General features: G+C 44.5%; 1 protein-coding gene across 1 annotated transcript in view; it reads right to left on the reverse strand.

The window, feature by feature from the left end:
• The window catches only part of LOC147333196 (uncharacterized), a 28,371-nt gene that overhangs the window by 7,849 nt on the left and 2,897 nt on the right, over positions 1-17,625 (reverse strand). Inside the window, exon 4 of the mRNA XM_086290825.1 lies at positions 6,696-7,137. Within this exon, the coding sequence (XP_086146951.1) occupies positions 6,696-7,137 (442 nt within the window). The remainder of the gene's footprint in view (positions 1-6,695; positions 7,138-17,625) is intronic.

Consider the following 17,625-nt stretch of genomic DNA (forward strand, 5'->3'; position numbering starts at 1 on the left):
AGAGCGAAGCAAAAACTGCCTTGACTTGCCCTCAAACAACGCTTTCTAACTCGAAATCTATTTGGAGTATCGATATCATTCTTTCACCGTAAGAGACAGCAGGCTTTGGTGAACAATCATGGAAATTTTCAGGTCTCTGTGGAAATCCAACAAAAAGTTATGACGAGAGAAAAAAGTGGTTCATTTCCAGAGTTTTAAATCTGAAGAAATCTGAGCGAAGGACAAATTTCCTACCCTCAAACAAGTCCAACTCATTTCAGAACGGTAATAGGTGAGAAAGAAATTCTTAAATTGTGAGCGTCAGGGGTGTCTGAAGATATTCGGGGACAAGCCTCATGTCTTAACTTTGCTTCGTTAAGGAGATATGACGATTCGAATATGCCTCTCATTACAGAAATCCAGCGGTGATTTTGAACAAGCTCTCCATTCACTTTATATGGAGAGTTTTCTGACCTTGTGTTAGTCTGAGGAGATTTGCAAAAATTCTATAAATCCCACAACAATGATGGTGACATTTTCTGAAAGCCAGCAAAAATACCTACGTTTTGATGTATAATTTGTGGAAGTTGAGTGAAAATTGAGCAAGTAGCAAGAAGTTGTTCGGACATGAAGTGAAAATTGCAAAACCTTCAGTGACACACTGGAAGCCAAGAGCATAGCAACCATAACAACGCATGTATTTTGTGAAAAATCACAATTTTGCAACTCAAAACTTTAAGAGGCATAAAAGTAAAACAGTAAAAGATTTCAAAAAGCTGAATCATACCTGAATAGCCCAATAATTTGTGAACATTTTAAAATTTGAATGGTTGTTCTAGGTGAAAGTATGAGGAAGTAGTTAAGTTTCAAAAACAAGCAAAATTTAGCAGAATTGCAGAAGTTTCCCATTCATTTCAATGGGACAAATTAAAGGAAAAAAGCTTAATATTTTAAAAAGTATAATAGTTAAAAATAGCAAAAGTCATAGCAGGAATTAGCAAAAATAGCAGAATAGTTTAAAATTTGAACGGTGAAAATCGGCTGAAAATTGTGGAAGTAGTTTAACGGCGAAAAGTGTACGGAAACACCCGGAATAATAATAATAAAGATAAAGAATAAAGAGAAACAGGAACTCAATAGTGTGGATGCTTAAGCATCCACACAATAAAGAGAAACAGGAAAACAATAGTGTGGATGCTTAAAGCATCCACACAATGATGGGGTTGAGTTTTGAAATTTACATTTATGTATGTGGAATTTCCCTAATAAGATGGAGCGGCCTAAGAGTGAACTGTCAAAAGTACTGAATATGACGTCACTTATTTATGTGCGAATGTTTAATAATTAAAGTCAGTCATAGATCCACAAACACAACAAGCTGAAAGTCAGTGATTTATGTATATGTGTGTGCGTAGATATATATACACTCAACAAAAATATAAACGCAACACCTTTGTTACTGCTCCCATTCCCCATGGGATGGACGTAGAGACCTAAAATTCATTCCAGATACACAATATAACCATCCCTCCCAAACAGTGGTCACAAATCAGTCCAAATGTGTGGTAGTGGGCACATCTGCTATATTGAGATAATCCATCCCACCTCACAGGTGTGCCACATCAGGATGCTGATCTGACATCATGAGTAGTGCACAGGTGTACCTCAGACTGCCCACAACAAAAGGCCACCCTGGAATGTGCAGTTTTTGCACTATTGGGGGTCTGGGGACCCAGAACCGGTCAGTATCTGGTGTGACCACCATTTGCCTCATGCAGTGCAACACACCGTCGCATGGAGTCTATCAGATTGTCAATTGTGGCCTGTGGAATGTTGGTCCACTCCTTCAATGGCTGTGCGAGGTTGTTGGATATTCGTGGGAACTGGTACACGCTGTCGTATACGCCGGTCAAGCACATCCCGAACATGCTCAATGGGTGACATGTCCGGTGAGTATGCTGGCCATGCAAGAACTGGGACATTCTCAGCTGCCATCTGCCCTGAACAATGTGAACCATGATTCATCCGTGAAGCGCACACCTCTCCAACGTGCCAGACGCCATCGAATGTGAGCATTTGCCCACACAAGTCTGTTACGGCGACGAGCTGGAGTCAGGTCAAGACCCCGATGAGGACGACGGGCATGCAGTTGAGCGTCCCTGAGACGGTTTCTGACAGTTTGTGCAGAAATTGTTTGGTTGTGCAAACCAATTGTTCCAGCAGCTGTCTGGGTGGCTGGTCTCAGACGATCTTGGAGGTGAACCTGCTGGATGTGGAGGTCCTGGGCTGGTGTGGTTACACGAGGTCTGCGGTTGTGAGGCCGGTTGGATGTGCTGCCATATTCTCTGAAACGCCTGTGGAGACGGCTTATGGTTGAGAAATGAACATTCAATGCACGGGCGACAGATCTGGTTGACATTCCTGCTGTCAGCATGCCAATTGCACGCTCCCTCATTGCTTGTGGCATCTGTGGCATTTTGCTGTGAGACAAAACTGCACATTCCAGGGTGGCCTTTTGTTGTGGGCAGTCTGAGGTACACCTGTGCACTACTCATGTTGTCAGATCAGCATCCTGATGTGGCACACCTGTGAGGTGGGATGGATTATCTCAATATGGCAGATGTGCCCACTACCACACATTTGGACTGATTTGTGACCACTGTTTGGGAGGGATGGTTATATTGTGTATCTGGAATGAATTTTAGGTCTCTACGTCCATCCCATGGGGAATGGGAGCAGTAACAAAGGTGTTGCGTTTATATTTTTGTTGAGTGTATATATATATATATATATATATATTAGGGGTGCAACGATATTCGTATCGATATTGAACCGTTCGATACAGTGCTTTCGGTTCGGTACGCATATGTATCGAACAATACAACATTTGTAATTTATTTTATCAACTTTCCTTCTGACGATGCTGTCTGTGTGGAGCGCTCAGTGAATCTGCGTTCGACTACTCCGCCTAGGCTGCACTGTCGAGCGCAGATCCACTGAGCGCTCCACACAGACAGCATAGTCAGAAGGAAGAGCGCAGGGCACCTCCCCCACCCTCATTCAGATCTGGCGTTTGGAATTATTTTGGTTTTCATGTGACGTATGACCCTGAAGGTAAGCGCGTCATGGACTAAAGTAAAACAGTATGTTGGATGTGCCATGCAATGCTCAATTACATGGGTGGGAACTAGTGTGTTAGCGCAGTTAGCTCGTTAACGTGTTAGCCGTCTAGCCCCATGCACGGGGCGATCGGCGGTAGCTCGTTAACGGAGATTTGCCGTGTTGTGGTGTTAAGGTCATTTCAACGAGATTAACCTGAAAGCACTAGTGGGAACACAACGAATATGACTGCACATTTACGCCGACATCATCCTAGTGCAAAGACAAAAACAACAAGCATGCTACTAACTTTAGCCGAGTCATTTAGACAGCTGTTAGCACATGATTCTCCTTATGCTGCTGAGAATATAGCCCAGAAGAAGCGGATAGTATAGCTTTTATTTTGGAAAGAGACATTTCTCTGTAATAAACTCTCTTTTCCAAAGATGAGTGATTCCTCAATCAGATACAGGGCTTGCAATATCGCTAGCCTGACATCCTGGAGCTAGCGATTTTTTTCAGTCGGGCTACCAAAATCTATCTCTTCCCTGCCCGTCGGGCTATTGTAGGAAGAAAAATATATGTCAATGCTTTTGCATTCTTTCAGAAATGTAGCTGGGTAATTATGTCATTGGCATCGGTGAGCCACTGTCAATATGTGACATATTGAAATCGCGTTTGAATTTGCGCTTGTTTTTTTGCTTTCACTTTGCAATCGCGCGAACTGTGTATAGAGAGCAACAGCACTGATCTGTGAGTGATGATAATTTGCGCACCAATTCCTCTGACATCGTCTTATTAATCGTTAGCTTACTATGCAAACATGACAAGTGAAATCTCCCGCAGCTTAAACATGTGAGAGGTTGATCGCGCAGAGAATCGCTGAGCTTATGTGAGTGCGTGTGTAAAAGCATTTCAGTTCTGCTGAGCCAAATAAGACAGGTCAGGGTGAAGAAGTGACAGCCAAAGAAAAGGTTACCACAAAACGGAGAAGTTATGACAAATCAGACTATAAGGCAAAAAGAAAGTGCAGCTTTATGGTTTCATGGACAAAAGAATTTCTGTGGCTGCAATATGACGAGCTAAATAACCAGGGCTGCACATAAGTGGTCCGCAGGTGCGCATTCGCTGTCAAAATAAAAAACACGCACAAGGGTTAGGGTTAAATTTAAAAACTGTACTTTTGAGTTAAAATATATATTTATAATTTTAATAAATGACAAATTAAAAAGGCATGAACATTTTTTTTGTATCGAAAAAATATCGAACCGTGACACCAAAGTATCGAACCGAACCGAACCGTGAATTTTGTGTATCGTTGCACCCCTAATATATATATATATATATATATATATATATATATATATATATATATATATATATATATATATATATATATATATATACACACATATATACACATATACACATATACACACATATATATATATATATATACATACATACATACATACACATACATACAGTGGGGCAAAAAAGTATTTAGTCAGCCACCGATTGTGCAAGTTCCCCCACCTAAAATGATGACAGAGGTCAGTAATTTGCACCAGAGGTACACTTCAACTGTGAGAGACAGAATGTGAAAGAAAATCCATGAATCCACATGGTAGGATTTGTAAAGAATTTATTGGTAAATCAGGGTGGAAAATAAGTATTTGGTCAATAACAAAAATACAACTCAATACTTTGTAACATAACCTTTGTTGGCAATAACAGAGGTCAAACGTTTACTATAGGTCTTTACCAGGTTTGCACACACAGTAGCTGGTACTTTGGCCCATTCATCCATGCAGATCTTCTCGAGAGCAGTGATGTTTTGGGGCTGTCGCCGAGCAACACGGACTTTCAACTCCCGCCACAGATTTTCTATGGGGTTGAGGTCTGGAGACTGGCTAGGCCACTCCAGGACTTTCAAATGCTTCTTACGGAGCCACTCCTTTGTTGCCCGGGCGGTGTGTTTTGGATCATTGTCATGTTGGAAGACCCAGCCTCGTTTCATCTTCAAAGTTCTCACTGATGGAAGGAGGTTTTGGCTCAAAATCTCACGATACATGGCCCCATTCATTCTGTCCTTAACACGGATCAGTCGTCCTGTCCCCTTGGCAGAAAAACAGCCCCATAGCATGATGTTTCCACCCCCATGCTTCACAGTAGGCATGGTGTTCTTGGGATGCGACTCAGTATTCTTCTTCCTCCAAACACGACGAGTTGAGTTTATACCAAAAAGTTCTACTTTGGTTTCATCTGACCACATGACATTCTCCCAATCCTCTGCTGTATCATCCATGTGCTCTCTGGCAAACTTCAGACGGGCCTGGACATGCACTGGCTTCAGCAGCGGAACACGTCTGGCACTGCGGGATTTGATTCCCTGCCGTTGTAGTGTGTTACTGATGGTGACCTTTGTTACTTTGGTCCCAGCTCTCTGCAGGTCATTCACCAGGTGCCCCCGTGTGGTTCTGGGATCTTTGCTCACCGTTCTCATGATCATTTTGACCCCACGGGATGAGATCTTGCGTGGAGCCCCAGATCGAGGGAGATTATCAGTGGTCTTGTATGTCTTCCATTTTCTGATGATTGCTCCCACAGTTGATTTTTTCACACCAAGCTGCTTGCCTATTGTAGATTCACTCTTCCCAGTCTGGTGCAGGTCTACAATACTTTTCCTGGTGTCCTTCGAAAGCTCTTTGGTCTTGGCCATGGCGGAGTTTGGAGTCTGACTGTTTGAGGCTGTGGACAGGTGTCTGTTATACAGATGATGAGTTCAAACAGGTGCCATTCATACAGGTAACGAGTGGGGGACAGAAAAGCTTCTTACAGAAGACGTTACAGGTCTGTGAGAGCCAGAGATTTTCCTTGTTTGAGGTGACCAAATACTTATTTTCCACCCTGATTTACGAATAAATTCTTTACAAATCCTACCATGTGGATTCATGGATTTTTTTTTCACATTCTGTCTCTCACAGTTGAAGTGTACCTCTGGTGCAAATTACTGACCTCTGTCATCATTTTAAGTGGGGGAACTTGCACAATCGGTGGCTGACTAAATACTTTTTTGCCCCACTGTATACACAGTATAAAGCATCGTGTCAGTGCAATTTCAATAAAGGAGTTTCATTCTAACCAATGCCCGCTGGTGGCTACATTTTTTTTATGAACCAGGCAATCTGCTCCTTAGATCCACTGCAACTCTCAGCTTTTTATATCAGTCATGTTGCTGGCCGGTTGCAAACTGTGGCTCTTGTTGTTTCTCTTTAGCACCATTTATTTTTCTAGGCCTTTGTTTCCTCCATCCCAGTTGTTTTTAGCTGTGTTGTTGTCATCAAATTCCAACAATTTTTTTTATTAAACAGTAAAATGTCTCAGTTTAGACATCTGATGTGTTTTCGGTGTTTTTTATGCATACAAATATGGAATAATTAATTATTTACATATGAATATTGCAATGAACACAATAGTAAAGTCATTTCTATGGCACGTTTATTTTTCAGGTTACACTGACATGGTTACAAAATATGTCATTTTATGATTTCTTATCCAAATATATAAAAATACATTTGAACGTACAAAATAATCAGAACCTGCTCTGAGTTTACTTGTAACCACATGCGCTGCCTCCAGCGCCCTGGACAGGTTTTGGTTTGATGGTGCCAATGATTGAGATTCGATTCGGGTCCCAGACACAATTCTCCTCCAGGCCGCTCTTCACCATCCCACAGTTGGGCGGCACCCAGGCGGTGTCGTAGCTATTGTATTGCCAGGTCTTCTGAAGTGGGTGGTTCTGATAGTTGATGACGATCACCCTTCCCACTTTGACCTTAACCTTAATGACAACCCTGTCATGCTCAGGGTGATCGATGGGATAGCGACTCGCTTTCTCCAGGTCTCTGCTGAGGTAGACCCCTGGACCGAGCATCCCATCTTTAGACCGCTGAAAACCTGACTTCAGGATCAATCGAGCACTCTTACTGGTGGTGCCGTGGTACATGACGTAGGTTCTACCATCTCTTGGTCCTTCACGGTCCATTCGAACCACACCTGGAGGCAAAAAGTCATCTTCAGCCCACTGGAAGCTCATTTTTCAGATCCAGATGTTGGTGTCAGTGTCCCTGTAGAAAAAAATATGTTACTGACATCAGTGCCAATAAGACAAAACAGATAAGATTAGCTATAAAATTAAGAATTTATTAGTCAGGAAGTTCACAGCGGAGTCTAAATATGTCCTCATACACACAGAACTGACAAGATTCACTGTAAACATTCAGACTTTGTTTGAGTCCACGTACCTCTCTGCAGGTTGATCCAAGAATGGAGTCCGTGCCTCACTCTGCTTCTTTTAACAGTAGACGTCCTTCTTTCAGTTTTGTTTCATGTGCTGTTGCTCGTCCTTGTCTTTAGGTTACAGACAATATGTACTAGGTGTGGTCAGTGTGTGAGTTAGGTTTCACTCCTGCCACACAGCAACACACAGATCAGGTGTTTTCAGCCAGAATGAAACGTTTGGCACTTTCCAATTTTCCTCCATAAAAGTTTTGTGATATTAAAGGAAATTTGTCTCCTTAATATTTATAATTTTATGCTCTTGTTCAGATGCAGATGAGTTATATAACAGAAACACGTAACAGGAAATTCCCGTCCAGTCAGATTCCTGCTGTATTTGCAAATGTTTCCATTCTGCTGCAGACTGACTTTCGTTTTGGACCAGTGAAAGTTTACAGGAATTTGGCTGATATATTTCCCATATAGCGAGCTCCTGCTGTGGCTCTAAGGCTTCTGCTAACTTTGCATTTATGTAAAGCTGCAGATGCTGAAAATGACAGCCTGAATCTATTATTACACTAAATTGGCTTCTCTCAAAATATAAAAGAGCCCATCAGTGTCTTTAGTCACACATTTGCTAGCATAGATAGCATAGAAACTGAACATTAAACAGTCTTCTTTTGTCTTTTCATTACTTAAATTTATGATAATGGATTATACAGCTGTGGGGTATACAGTTCATTACAGCAGACGTCTTTCTGAAAGTGCTGTAACTAATAACCCTTTCCCACTACCACCTACTCGAGTCGGCTCTGCACACCTCGACTCATTTTTGGGGTTTTCTATTAGGTGGTGGTGCCTGGTACCTACTGTTAGTACCTACTCGGCTGGGGATCCAGGTGATACGAAAATGTGACGTCACCAGACGGCATGTCACCGATTGGCTAGTCAGTGGCGTCACTCGATGAGTCTTGAGAGCTTCTCCTTTACAAAAATCTAAACCGCCATTTTGAACCTGGCAACGAGGGAAATGTGTACAGAAAAAACAACACTGTGGCCCCCGAGTCTGACACAAAGGCCCAGACTGAGCAGCAGGTTTACCATCACCTCAACGTGCTGTTGTGGCGTTCATGTCGCACAGAAATTACATCAACATGACCGGAACCGAGTTAAGTCAAGTTGAGCCAAGTAGGTACTAGTGAAAAAGATCTATAAGTTTAATTCAGATCAAACTGAGGTTATTGTACTCGGCCCTGAAAATCTTAGAAATATGGTCTCTAAGCAGATTCTTACTCTGGATGGCATTACCTTGGCCTCCAGTAACGCTGTGAGGAACCTTGGAGTCATGTTTGACCAGGACATGTCCTTCAACGCACATATTAAACAAATATGTAAGACTGCTTTCTTCCATTTGTGCAACATCTCTAAAGTTAGAAATATCCTGTCTCAGAGTGACGCTGAAAAACTAGTTCATGCATTTATTACTTCCAGGCTGGACGACTGTAATTCATTATTATCAGGATGTCCTAAAAACTCACTGAAAAGCCTTCAGCTGATCCAAAATGCTGCAGCAAGAGTCCTGACAGGGACTAGAAAGAGAGAGCAGATTTCTCCTGTTTTGGCTTCCCTTCATTGGCTGCTCCTCACATACAACCTCATGTATCAATCTCACCTGATGAATTACGTAATCAACTAAAAAATGCTCTAAGTTCCGTTCAAGGTGGTCTAGGTGAGGAAGACCAATGTAACCTGGAACAAAGAAGGGGTGGAAAGGGAATAAATAACTCACCCGTGTTTCACTCTGCTCTGTTTAAAAAGAAACATCCTTCTTTCAGTTTTGTTTCACGTGCTGTTGTTAAGTCACTTTAGGACCACACCCAGTAAATATTGTCTACAGCCTAAAGCGAGGGACTTAACAACAGCACGTGAAACAAAACTGAAAGAAGGATGTCTCAGAGTGGTTTGAAAGGAAGTTTATTAAAAATGGATTTACAAGTGCAGAATTTATTCTACAAATTATTATTTAAGCACAGAATTCTTTATTTTGATGCGCGTGGCTCTTGTGGTCCTGCATAGTCAGTGTGTGAATTAGGCTTCACTCCTGCCACACAGCAACACACAGATCAGGTGTTTTCAGGCAGAATGAGACTTTTGGTATTTACCATTGTACCTCCATAAAATATTTAGAACAAACAGAGGGTGGAAGGGTATAAATAACTCACCTGTGTGTTTGTTCTATTGCTTAACAATAAGCTACCTGTCATGTCATTGAACCTGTTGTAAATCCATGTTTAACTTTTTCTGTTGCAGATTTCTTTGTCTTTCACTTTCAGGCAGACTGGATATGTTGGTTAAGAGTGGCAGACTCATTGTTTTACTTTCCCCAAGAGGGCACACAGATTTACGTTTATAATGCCTTTGTTTTGTTGTTGTTTTTGTGATTGATACCTTTGTCCTGTTGTTGGCAGACCAGGCGTGTGATCGGTCATATGATGTGTACACTGCTTCTTTTTTTGATTGTGCTTTATAGGTGGACTGGGAAACCCTGGGTCAGTGTATAGAGCTGATAACAATGGTCAGTGATCACTTTATTGTCCCCAATGGGAAATAGATTTGCAGCATGTCCACTCATCAAACAACACAGACATTTGAAAAACAAACAAACAGAACAGCTCAAGTTTTATCAAGAACTACAAGAAAGTCCCATCCTCTAGTTCGCAGTGATCGGTCGCATCACTGGAGGGGACGAAGCCGCTTATAGGAGAGAGGTGGCCTGTCTGATGTCATGGTGTGAGGACAACATCTTCACCCTCAACACTAACAAGACAAAGAAGATGATAGTGGACACGAGGAAGAAGAGGAGGCCTCACCAGCTGCTGTTTATCCGGGGCCTTGAAGTGCAGAGGATGAGCAGCTTTAGGTACCTGGGCGTCTACATCAGTGAGGACCTCACCTGGACACCGAACACCACACAGCTGGTCAAGAAGGCTCAGCAGCGGCTGTATTTCCTGAGGAAATTTGGTATGTCGGCCAAGATCCTAAGCAGCTTCTACAGCTGCACTGTGGAGAGCACACTGACCAGCTGCAGCGCTGCATGGTACGGCAGCACTGCTGCTATGGACCAAACACCTGCAGAGAGTGATAACAACTGCGGAGAAGATCATCAGGACCCCGCTGCCCTCTCTGCAGAGCATCAACCATCGCAGAGTCCAGAGGAGAGCTGCCTCCATCCTCAAAGACCCCACACACCCCCAACATGGACTGTTCACACTTCTGCCCTCGAGACGGAGGTTTAGGAGTGTGAAATCCAGAACATCCAGACTCAACAACTCCTTCTTCCCCACGGCCATCAGACTCGTGAACAGCTGACCTATTTTCGAACAGTAATAATAACTTTTTGCACATCAGGCCATCCTGCATATTAAGCTACGGCTCTTTTGCACACATCTCTGTTTCAGAATTAAATATTTTTGTCTCCCTTTCTGTCTTCATTTATTTATTTGTACTATTTGTATTTTAGCTGTTCTATTTCTATTGCATATATTAATCGGCATCTGTGGGTGGACAGCAAAGAAAGAATTTCATTGCACAGAGAAATGTCTTTTTTATTCTTTGGACACATGACAATAAACACTTTGAATCTTTGAATCTTGAAGGAAATGCTGTGTGCGACAGTGTTGGCAACAACAGCAGGTCTTCACTGCAGGCACTTCACCGACGACCTGAGGGAAGCAGCTGAAAATGTGACTTTTCATTCTAAGAGCCTGAGTCCGTTCGGTCCCGTGGCGAAGAGACAGATTACCGTACCAAACAACGCTACAAAACATTAGAACAGATTAAAAATGTATCATAATTTCAGATGAAACATAAAAATACCAGTCTTGGTACGAGGTGGTTCGGGCATCTGACAAGGATGCCTCCTGGGCGCCTCCTGGGCGAGGTGTTCCAGGCATGTCCCACCGGGAGGAGGCCCCGGGGCAGACCCAGGACACGCTGGAGAGATTATATCTCTCGGCTGGCCTGGGAACGCCTTGGTATTCCCCCGGATAAGCTGGAGGAGGTGGCTGGGGAGAGGGAGGTCTGGGCCTCTTTGCTTAGGCTGCTGCCCCCGCGACCCGGCCTCGGATAAAGCGGATAAAGATGGATGGATGGACATAAAAATACTCAATTTCCTTAAAAACACAGCCGTTGTTGGACCTTTTTTTGTAGCAGCAAACTGTGACTCAAAGGGCAGAACATCAAAAACTACCCTCCAAATACTTGTAACTGTCCACCAGTTCAATGGCAGGTGGCACCGTTTACTATTGTTAGTGCAGGATGGGGCCTGACCCCCTGGAGTCAGTGGCCATGTCTTCAGTTTTCAGGGTGTTGATCTTTAAAAATGACGCCAAGAAGCAAACTCATCCACAGCCCCATGACTTACAATGACTGTTATCATGTGTACTTTGACAGTCATTCTATTACAGAATATAGAGCAGAGGAGAGAGACAACATCACTGTGATGAACCAGTAGAGTATATACAAGGCCTGTATGCAAATATCAGTGGAAGCTCTTCCACCTGCTGCAGAATCTCCTCCCTGATGTTCATCTCTAGAGATGTTAAAGCAGCAGGCCTGAAATCATTTAGTGATGTGGGGTTTGTAGTCTTTACAACTGGAGCATTTTCTAAAGCTCTGGAACCTTTTGCTTCTGGAGTGATGAGACAAAGATATAAGAAAAGGTAAAGTAAAAATCTGTCAGCTCATTGGCCAACTGAAAACCAGGAGACTTCTTTCTTAGTACTGCTGCACATACACGACCCATATGAAGTGGAGATGTGACTGAGCTGCAGCAGACAGACTCAACCTGAGTCCAAACCTTCGGTGAGTCTGGGTAAAACAAATAAAGTGAATATATCTTCTTATCTGCACGCTCGCTTTGGCCCAGGCCACAGTTTCCTGCTCAGCTAGCTCAATCTGACTATTCTGGACTTTTCAGACTCTGCTCATATCTTTATTAAATTCACAGTAATCTTCCATCTGCTTCTCAATTTCTGTGCTTGACTTTTCCACTTTGGTGCTATTTCACATCCCTGCTCTCCTGTATATGAAGAAACCTCCAAACTAACTCTTAGGGTCCAGTCGTCAGTTTGTCAGTTTTTATGAACTTTAGTGTAAATTCTTTATATTTTCCTTCATTTAAAATTTTTTTTTTTTTTTGGATTAATTTAAAGTAATGCCTGCTGTCATGTCCAGGGGGCGCTGTGGCTCTACAGTAATCACTGCCACATGGATGAACTTGTTAGTCACTCACATGAATTTTTTTTTATGTTCACACGTTTTCAGATCTTCACTATGACTCCAGGTTTTATGTGCTGTAGATGACGATTTCATGCTGTCATTCAGAATCAAAAGACTCAAAAAGGACACTTGTAGCAGGCACCGCCCATCCAGCCAGATTCCTGCTGTATTTTCTGCTGCAGGCTGTCTTATGTTTACACAACATAAACCAGTTTACCGGAATAACATATTTCCCATAAATGTGATCACTGTAACTTTAAGGTTACTGCTAACTTTGTATTTACACTTTCAAATGTCTCGGAGTATTTTTTTAAGCTAAAAAAGCAAACCCATGCCTCCTAAAAAGAGCAAGATCCCCAACAAATCCCCTTTTGTTTTTTGGGGGCTATTTTATGTCCTCTTTGCTATTAAAAAAAATCTTTATAGGCAATTTTTCCCTTTTTGTGTTGTTTTGCTTGGATTTTTGAACATCTTTGTTTCTTTTTTATACTGGTGGTGGTCAGAGGGCCCGGTGGCGCCTGTGTCCGGCAGCCTCGCCTCTGTCAGTGCGCCCCAAGGCAGCTGTGGCTACAACGTAGCTGCCATTGCCAGTGTGTGAATGTGTGTGTGAATGGGTGAATGACTAAATGTAGTGTAAAGTGCTTTGGGGTCCTTAAGGACTAGAAAAGCGCTATACAAATGCAGGCCATTTACCATTTTTTTGATTTTACATTTTTTAAGATCATTATATTTTTTAGTTTTGTCATCTGTTACGTTCCCCCCGAAGGGGTCTAGGCATATGAGTGAGGGGACCAGTAACAAATGAGTCCGGAATCAGAATGAAAAGGAAAACAGACAGAGTTGTTCTGCATCAATAAAACTTTATTACAAAATGGTACAGGTTAACATTAACTTAAAGGGCCGGCAACGCCGTCTTACCAATAACGCCAAAGAAACAAAGAAAACGCTCGCAGCCACGAAAGGCAGGAGGACTACCAAACAAACACAATAAAAAAAAAGGAGGCACTTCCCCCACTTCCTACCCTACTCCCCACCACGGGGAGACACTCTCAGGGCCCACAAGCCCGTCTGCTCACTGGTCAGAAAGAGGCTGTCTGTCCAAAATCTAGCACAGAACCGCGTAGAGCCACCGAGGAAAAAGCCACCCTGCTCACAGCTCATCCCCAGTTTAAATAGCCTCAGAGGATGATTGCTGACTGGAGTCAGGTGGCAAACGAGGCTAATCAGCAGCAGCTGTGTCCTGGGGAGAGAGGAGAGTGAGAGAGACAGAGAGGGGTAGGAGTGGCAAGAGGGGTGGAGGCGGGGAGAGTGGGCAAACACCCCACCCACACACTCCCACAGCCTCACAGAACGTAACATTCCCCCCCCCCTTACATTGAAGCCCTATCAAAACAACAACAACAACAACAACACCCTATTGCGAGCTGCGTGAGAGTGCATCAGCCACTATATTGTCAGTACCTTTCTTGTGTATGATCATCAGATTGTAATCCTGGGCCAGGAGTGCCCAGCGCATCAGTCGCTGGTTGTGATTGTACATCCGGTTCAGAAAAACAAGGGGGTTGTGGTCTGTGAACACGGTCACCGGGGAAGCGCTGGAGCCCACATACACTTCAAAGTGCTGCAGAGCTAGAAGCAGAGCTAAGGCTTCTTTCTCTATGGTAGAGTAGTTCAGTTGATGGGGTTTGAACTTTGCAGAGAAATAACAGACCGGATGGCACACACCTTCCTCATCATCCTGCAGCAGGACTGCCCCGGCTCCGGTGGCACTGGCATCGACCTCTAGCTTAAAGGGGCGAGAGAAGTTTGGAGCTGCCAATACAGGGGTGCTGCACAGAAGAGATTTTGCCGACTCAAAGGCATGCTGGCATTCAACTGACCATTCAAAAGGCACCTTTGGGCTACACAGTTTGGTTAGCGGGGTCACGACCACAGAAAAGTTCTTACAGAAACACCGGTAATATCCGGTCATCCCTAGGAACCGCCTTAGTTCCCGTCTGGTGGCTGGACTCGGGTAGTCCAGGATTGCAGCAACCTTCGCCTCCACTGGGCGGACCTGCCCAAACCCCACCTGCTTACCTAGGTAAGTGACGGTTGCCTTACCAAACTCACACTTAGCGAGATTGAGGGTCAACGAGGCCTCGGCTAGCCGCTGAAACACTGTCCTCAGAAGGGACATATGATCTGCCCATGTGTCTGTGTATAGCACCACGTCATCTAGATACACATTGCACTGGGGCACATCTCCCAACACCAACTGCATCAGTCGTTGAAAAGTAGCTGGGGCATTTTTCATGCCAAAGGCCATTACTGTGTATTGCATGAAGTGGTCAGGGGTGACAAATGCAGAAATCTCTGAAGCTCTGGGAGTGAGAGGCACCTGCCAGTAGCCTTTAAGGAGATCGAGTTTGGTGATGAATTTGGCAGGGCCGATGCTGTCAATGCAGTCTTCCATACGAGGAAGCGGAAAAGAGTCAGAGACCGTTACAGCGTTTACCTTCCGATAATCTGTGCAGAAACGGGGTGTGCCATCAGACTTAGGTGTTAGTAGACATGGGGAGCTCCAGGGGCTACAACTAGGTTGTGCCAAGCCGTTTTCTACTAAGTACTCAACTTCTTCATTCATGACCTCACGTTTGGCGAAGGGGCAACGATATGCATGCTGCTTGATTGGGACTGCGTCTCCAACGTCAATGTCATGCTCACAAACGTGGGTACGCGAGGGTACGTCACTAAAAAGAGACAGGTAGGAGTGCAGCAAGTCAAGTACCTCTTTACACTGGGACGGAGGAAGGTGAGATAGGTTGGCCTCGGCCTTAGCTAAAAAAACGGAATTTGACAACCGCCCACATTGCTGTCCCTCAGAAAGGGTACCCAGATCATCATCACCCTTAACTTCAACACTTAGCAGGGCAACAGGGACTGAACCGGGGACAGCCGTCCCAGCAGTGTCTGATGATTCTGTCATGCTGGTGTCTCTGGTATGGTATGGTTTCAACATGTTGACATGGCATAGGCGAGTCTTCCTTCTGCGTTCTGGGGTGTTGAGAATATAGTTGGTGTCAGACACTTTTTTCACTATCACATAGGGGCCTGAGAAACGAGCCATGAGGGCAGAACTGGGCACGGGCAACAACACAAGAACTTTGTCCCCAGGCTGGAACTGTCTTTCCACTGCTTTTTGATCACATCGTTTTTTCATGTTTGCCTGGGATACACAGAGAGCCTCTTTTGCTAACAAAGTAGCCCGTTGCCACCTGTCCTTGCATGTTTTTACAAACTCCACCACAGTAGTTTTAGGCACACAACCACTGAGAAAACTCTCCTTCAGCACCTTTAGCGGACCCCGCACGTCATGTCCAAACACCAGGGTAGCTGGGCTGAACCCCAAAGACTCCTGCTTCACATCACGTATAGCGAACAATACAAAAGGGACCCCTTCATCCCAGCTTTTTCCGGTGTCGTGGCAATACTTACTCAACATCGCCTTGAGAGTTTGATGCCACCGCTCCAGTGCACCTTGTGACTCTGGGTGGTAAGCACTAGACACAGAATGAGAAACTCCAAGGGACCGTAGAGTCCGATTAAAATCCCTGGACATGAAATTGGTACCCTGATCTGTCTGCACGGTTTTCGGGAGGCCAAAGGTGGTAAAGAATTTGACTAGTGCTTTGGTAATGCTTGCTGTCGTGATTTTCCGCAGAGGAATCGCCTCTGGGTATCGAGTGGACACACACATTATGGTTAACAAGAACTGATTCCCTGCCCGCGTCTTTGGTAAGGGGCCAACACAGTCTACCAGGATATGCTCAAAAGGTTCACCGACAGCAGGGATAGGACGTAGGGGGGCGGGGGGCACCGCCTGGTTCGGTTTACCCACAAGCTGGCAAGTGTGACAGGTGTTACAAAACTGCACTACATCTGCTTTCATTGCCGGCCAAAAGAAATGCTGCAGTATACGGTCATATGTTTCAGTGACACCTGTCACACTTGCCAGCTTGTGGGTAAACCGAACCAGGCGGTGCCCCCCGCCCCCCTACGTCCTATCCCTGCTGTCTCATTTTTTATTTTTCCTTTATTATTTTCGGAGTAATCCCGGGTGGGGATTAGTTCCCTGTCGGGGGTAGGCTTGTCGGTGCTTTGTGCACTTGATGCTTAGCCTTTAAAGTTGCCTCGAGCCTGGTACACTCCAGAAGCTAACTAGGCTAAGATTTTAGTAGGCAGGTCTGGGGAGAGGGTCGGCGGTACTTTTATTTATTGGTTAACCTCTGGCCACACTTTTCCCGCCTGTTTTCTCATTTGTGTATTGGAGGTGGTGCTTCTTTGTTGTTATTGTTAGCCTCAGGTAGTTTTTTTTGTTTTTAGAATTGATGGCTACCTTTGATATTGCCGTGTTTAATAAAAACCCCTCGCTTGTCCAACTGGACGCCTGTAGGAAGAGGGATTTGCATGAGGTGGCATCAGGTTATAGCATTTCTGTTTCCACAGCTCTGCGTAAGGCTGAGCTGAAAGCTGCTCTTGTGGCTGGCTTGGTGGAGAAAGGGATAGTGGCCTTGCCAGTATCTGCCAGTCCACTTGAGCATGGTGCAGCGTCTCAGCCTGTTCCGCAGGCGTCAGCTCAAGCTGTAGGTCCATTGGTGTCGACACCTGTTGGTCAGGGGCTGCCTGTGGACAAACCCATGACATTGCCTCGCTTCGAACCCCTCTCCATTGAATCAAGTGAAGGCTCGAAGCAGGATGCTAAGCTCCGTGTATGCCTGGCTCGTCTCCAGTTAAAAAAAGGAGGCACTTCCCCCACTTCCTACCCTACTCCCCACCACGGGGAGACACTCTCAGGGCCCACAAGCCCGTCTGCTCACTGGTCAGAAAGAGGCTGTCTGTCCAAAATCTAGCACAGAACCACGTAGAGCCACCGAGGAAAAAGCCACCCTGCTCACAGCTCATCCCCAGTTTAAATAGCCTCAGAGGATGATTGCTGACTGGAGT

This window comes from Aulonocara sp. 'chitande type north' Nkhata Bay, linkage group LG4 (genome assembly GCF_057382095.1).
Source record: "Aulonocara sp. 'chitande type north' Nkhata Bay isolate Kocher_YH1m ecotype deep benthic linkage group LG4, A_spYH_male_GT1.1, whole genome shotgun sequence".
Classification (NCBI taxonomy): domain Eukaryota; kingdom Metazoa; phylum Chordata; class Actinopteri; order Cichliformes; family Cichlidae; genus Aulonocara; species Aulonocara sp. 'chitande type north' Nkhata Bay.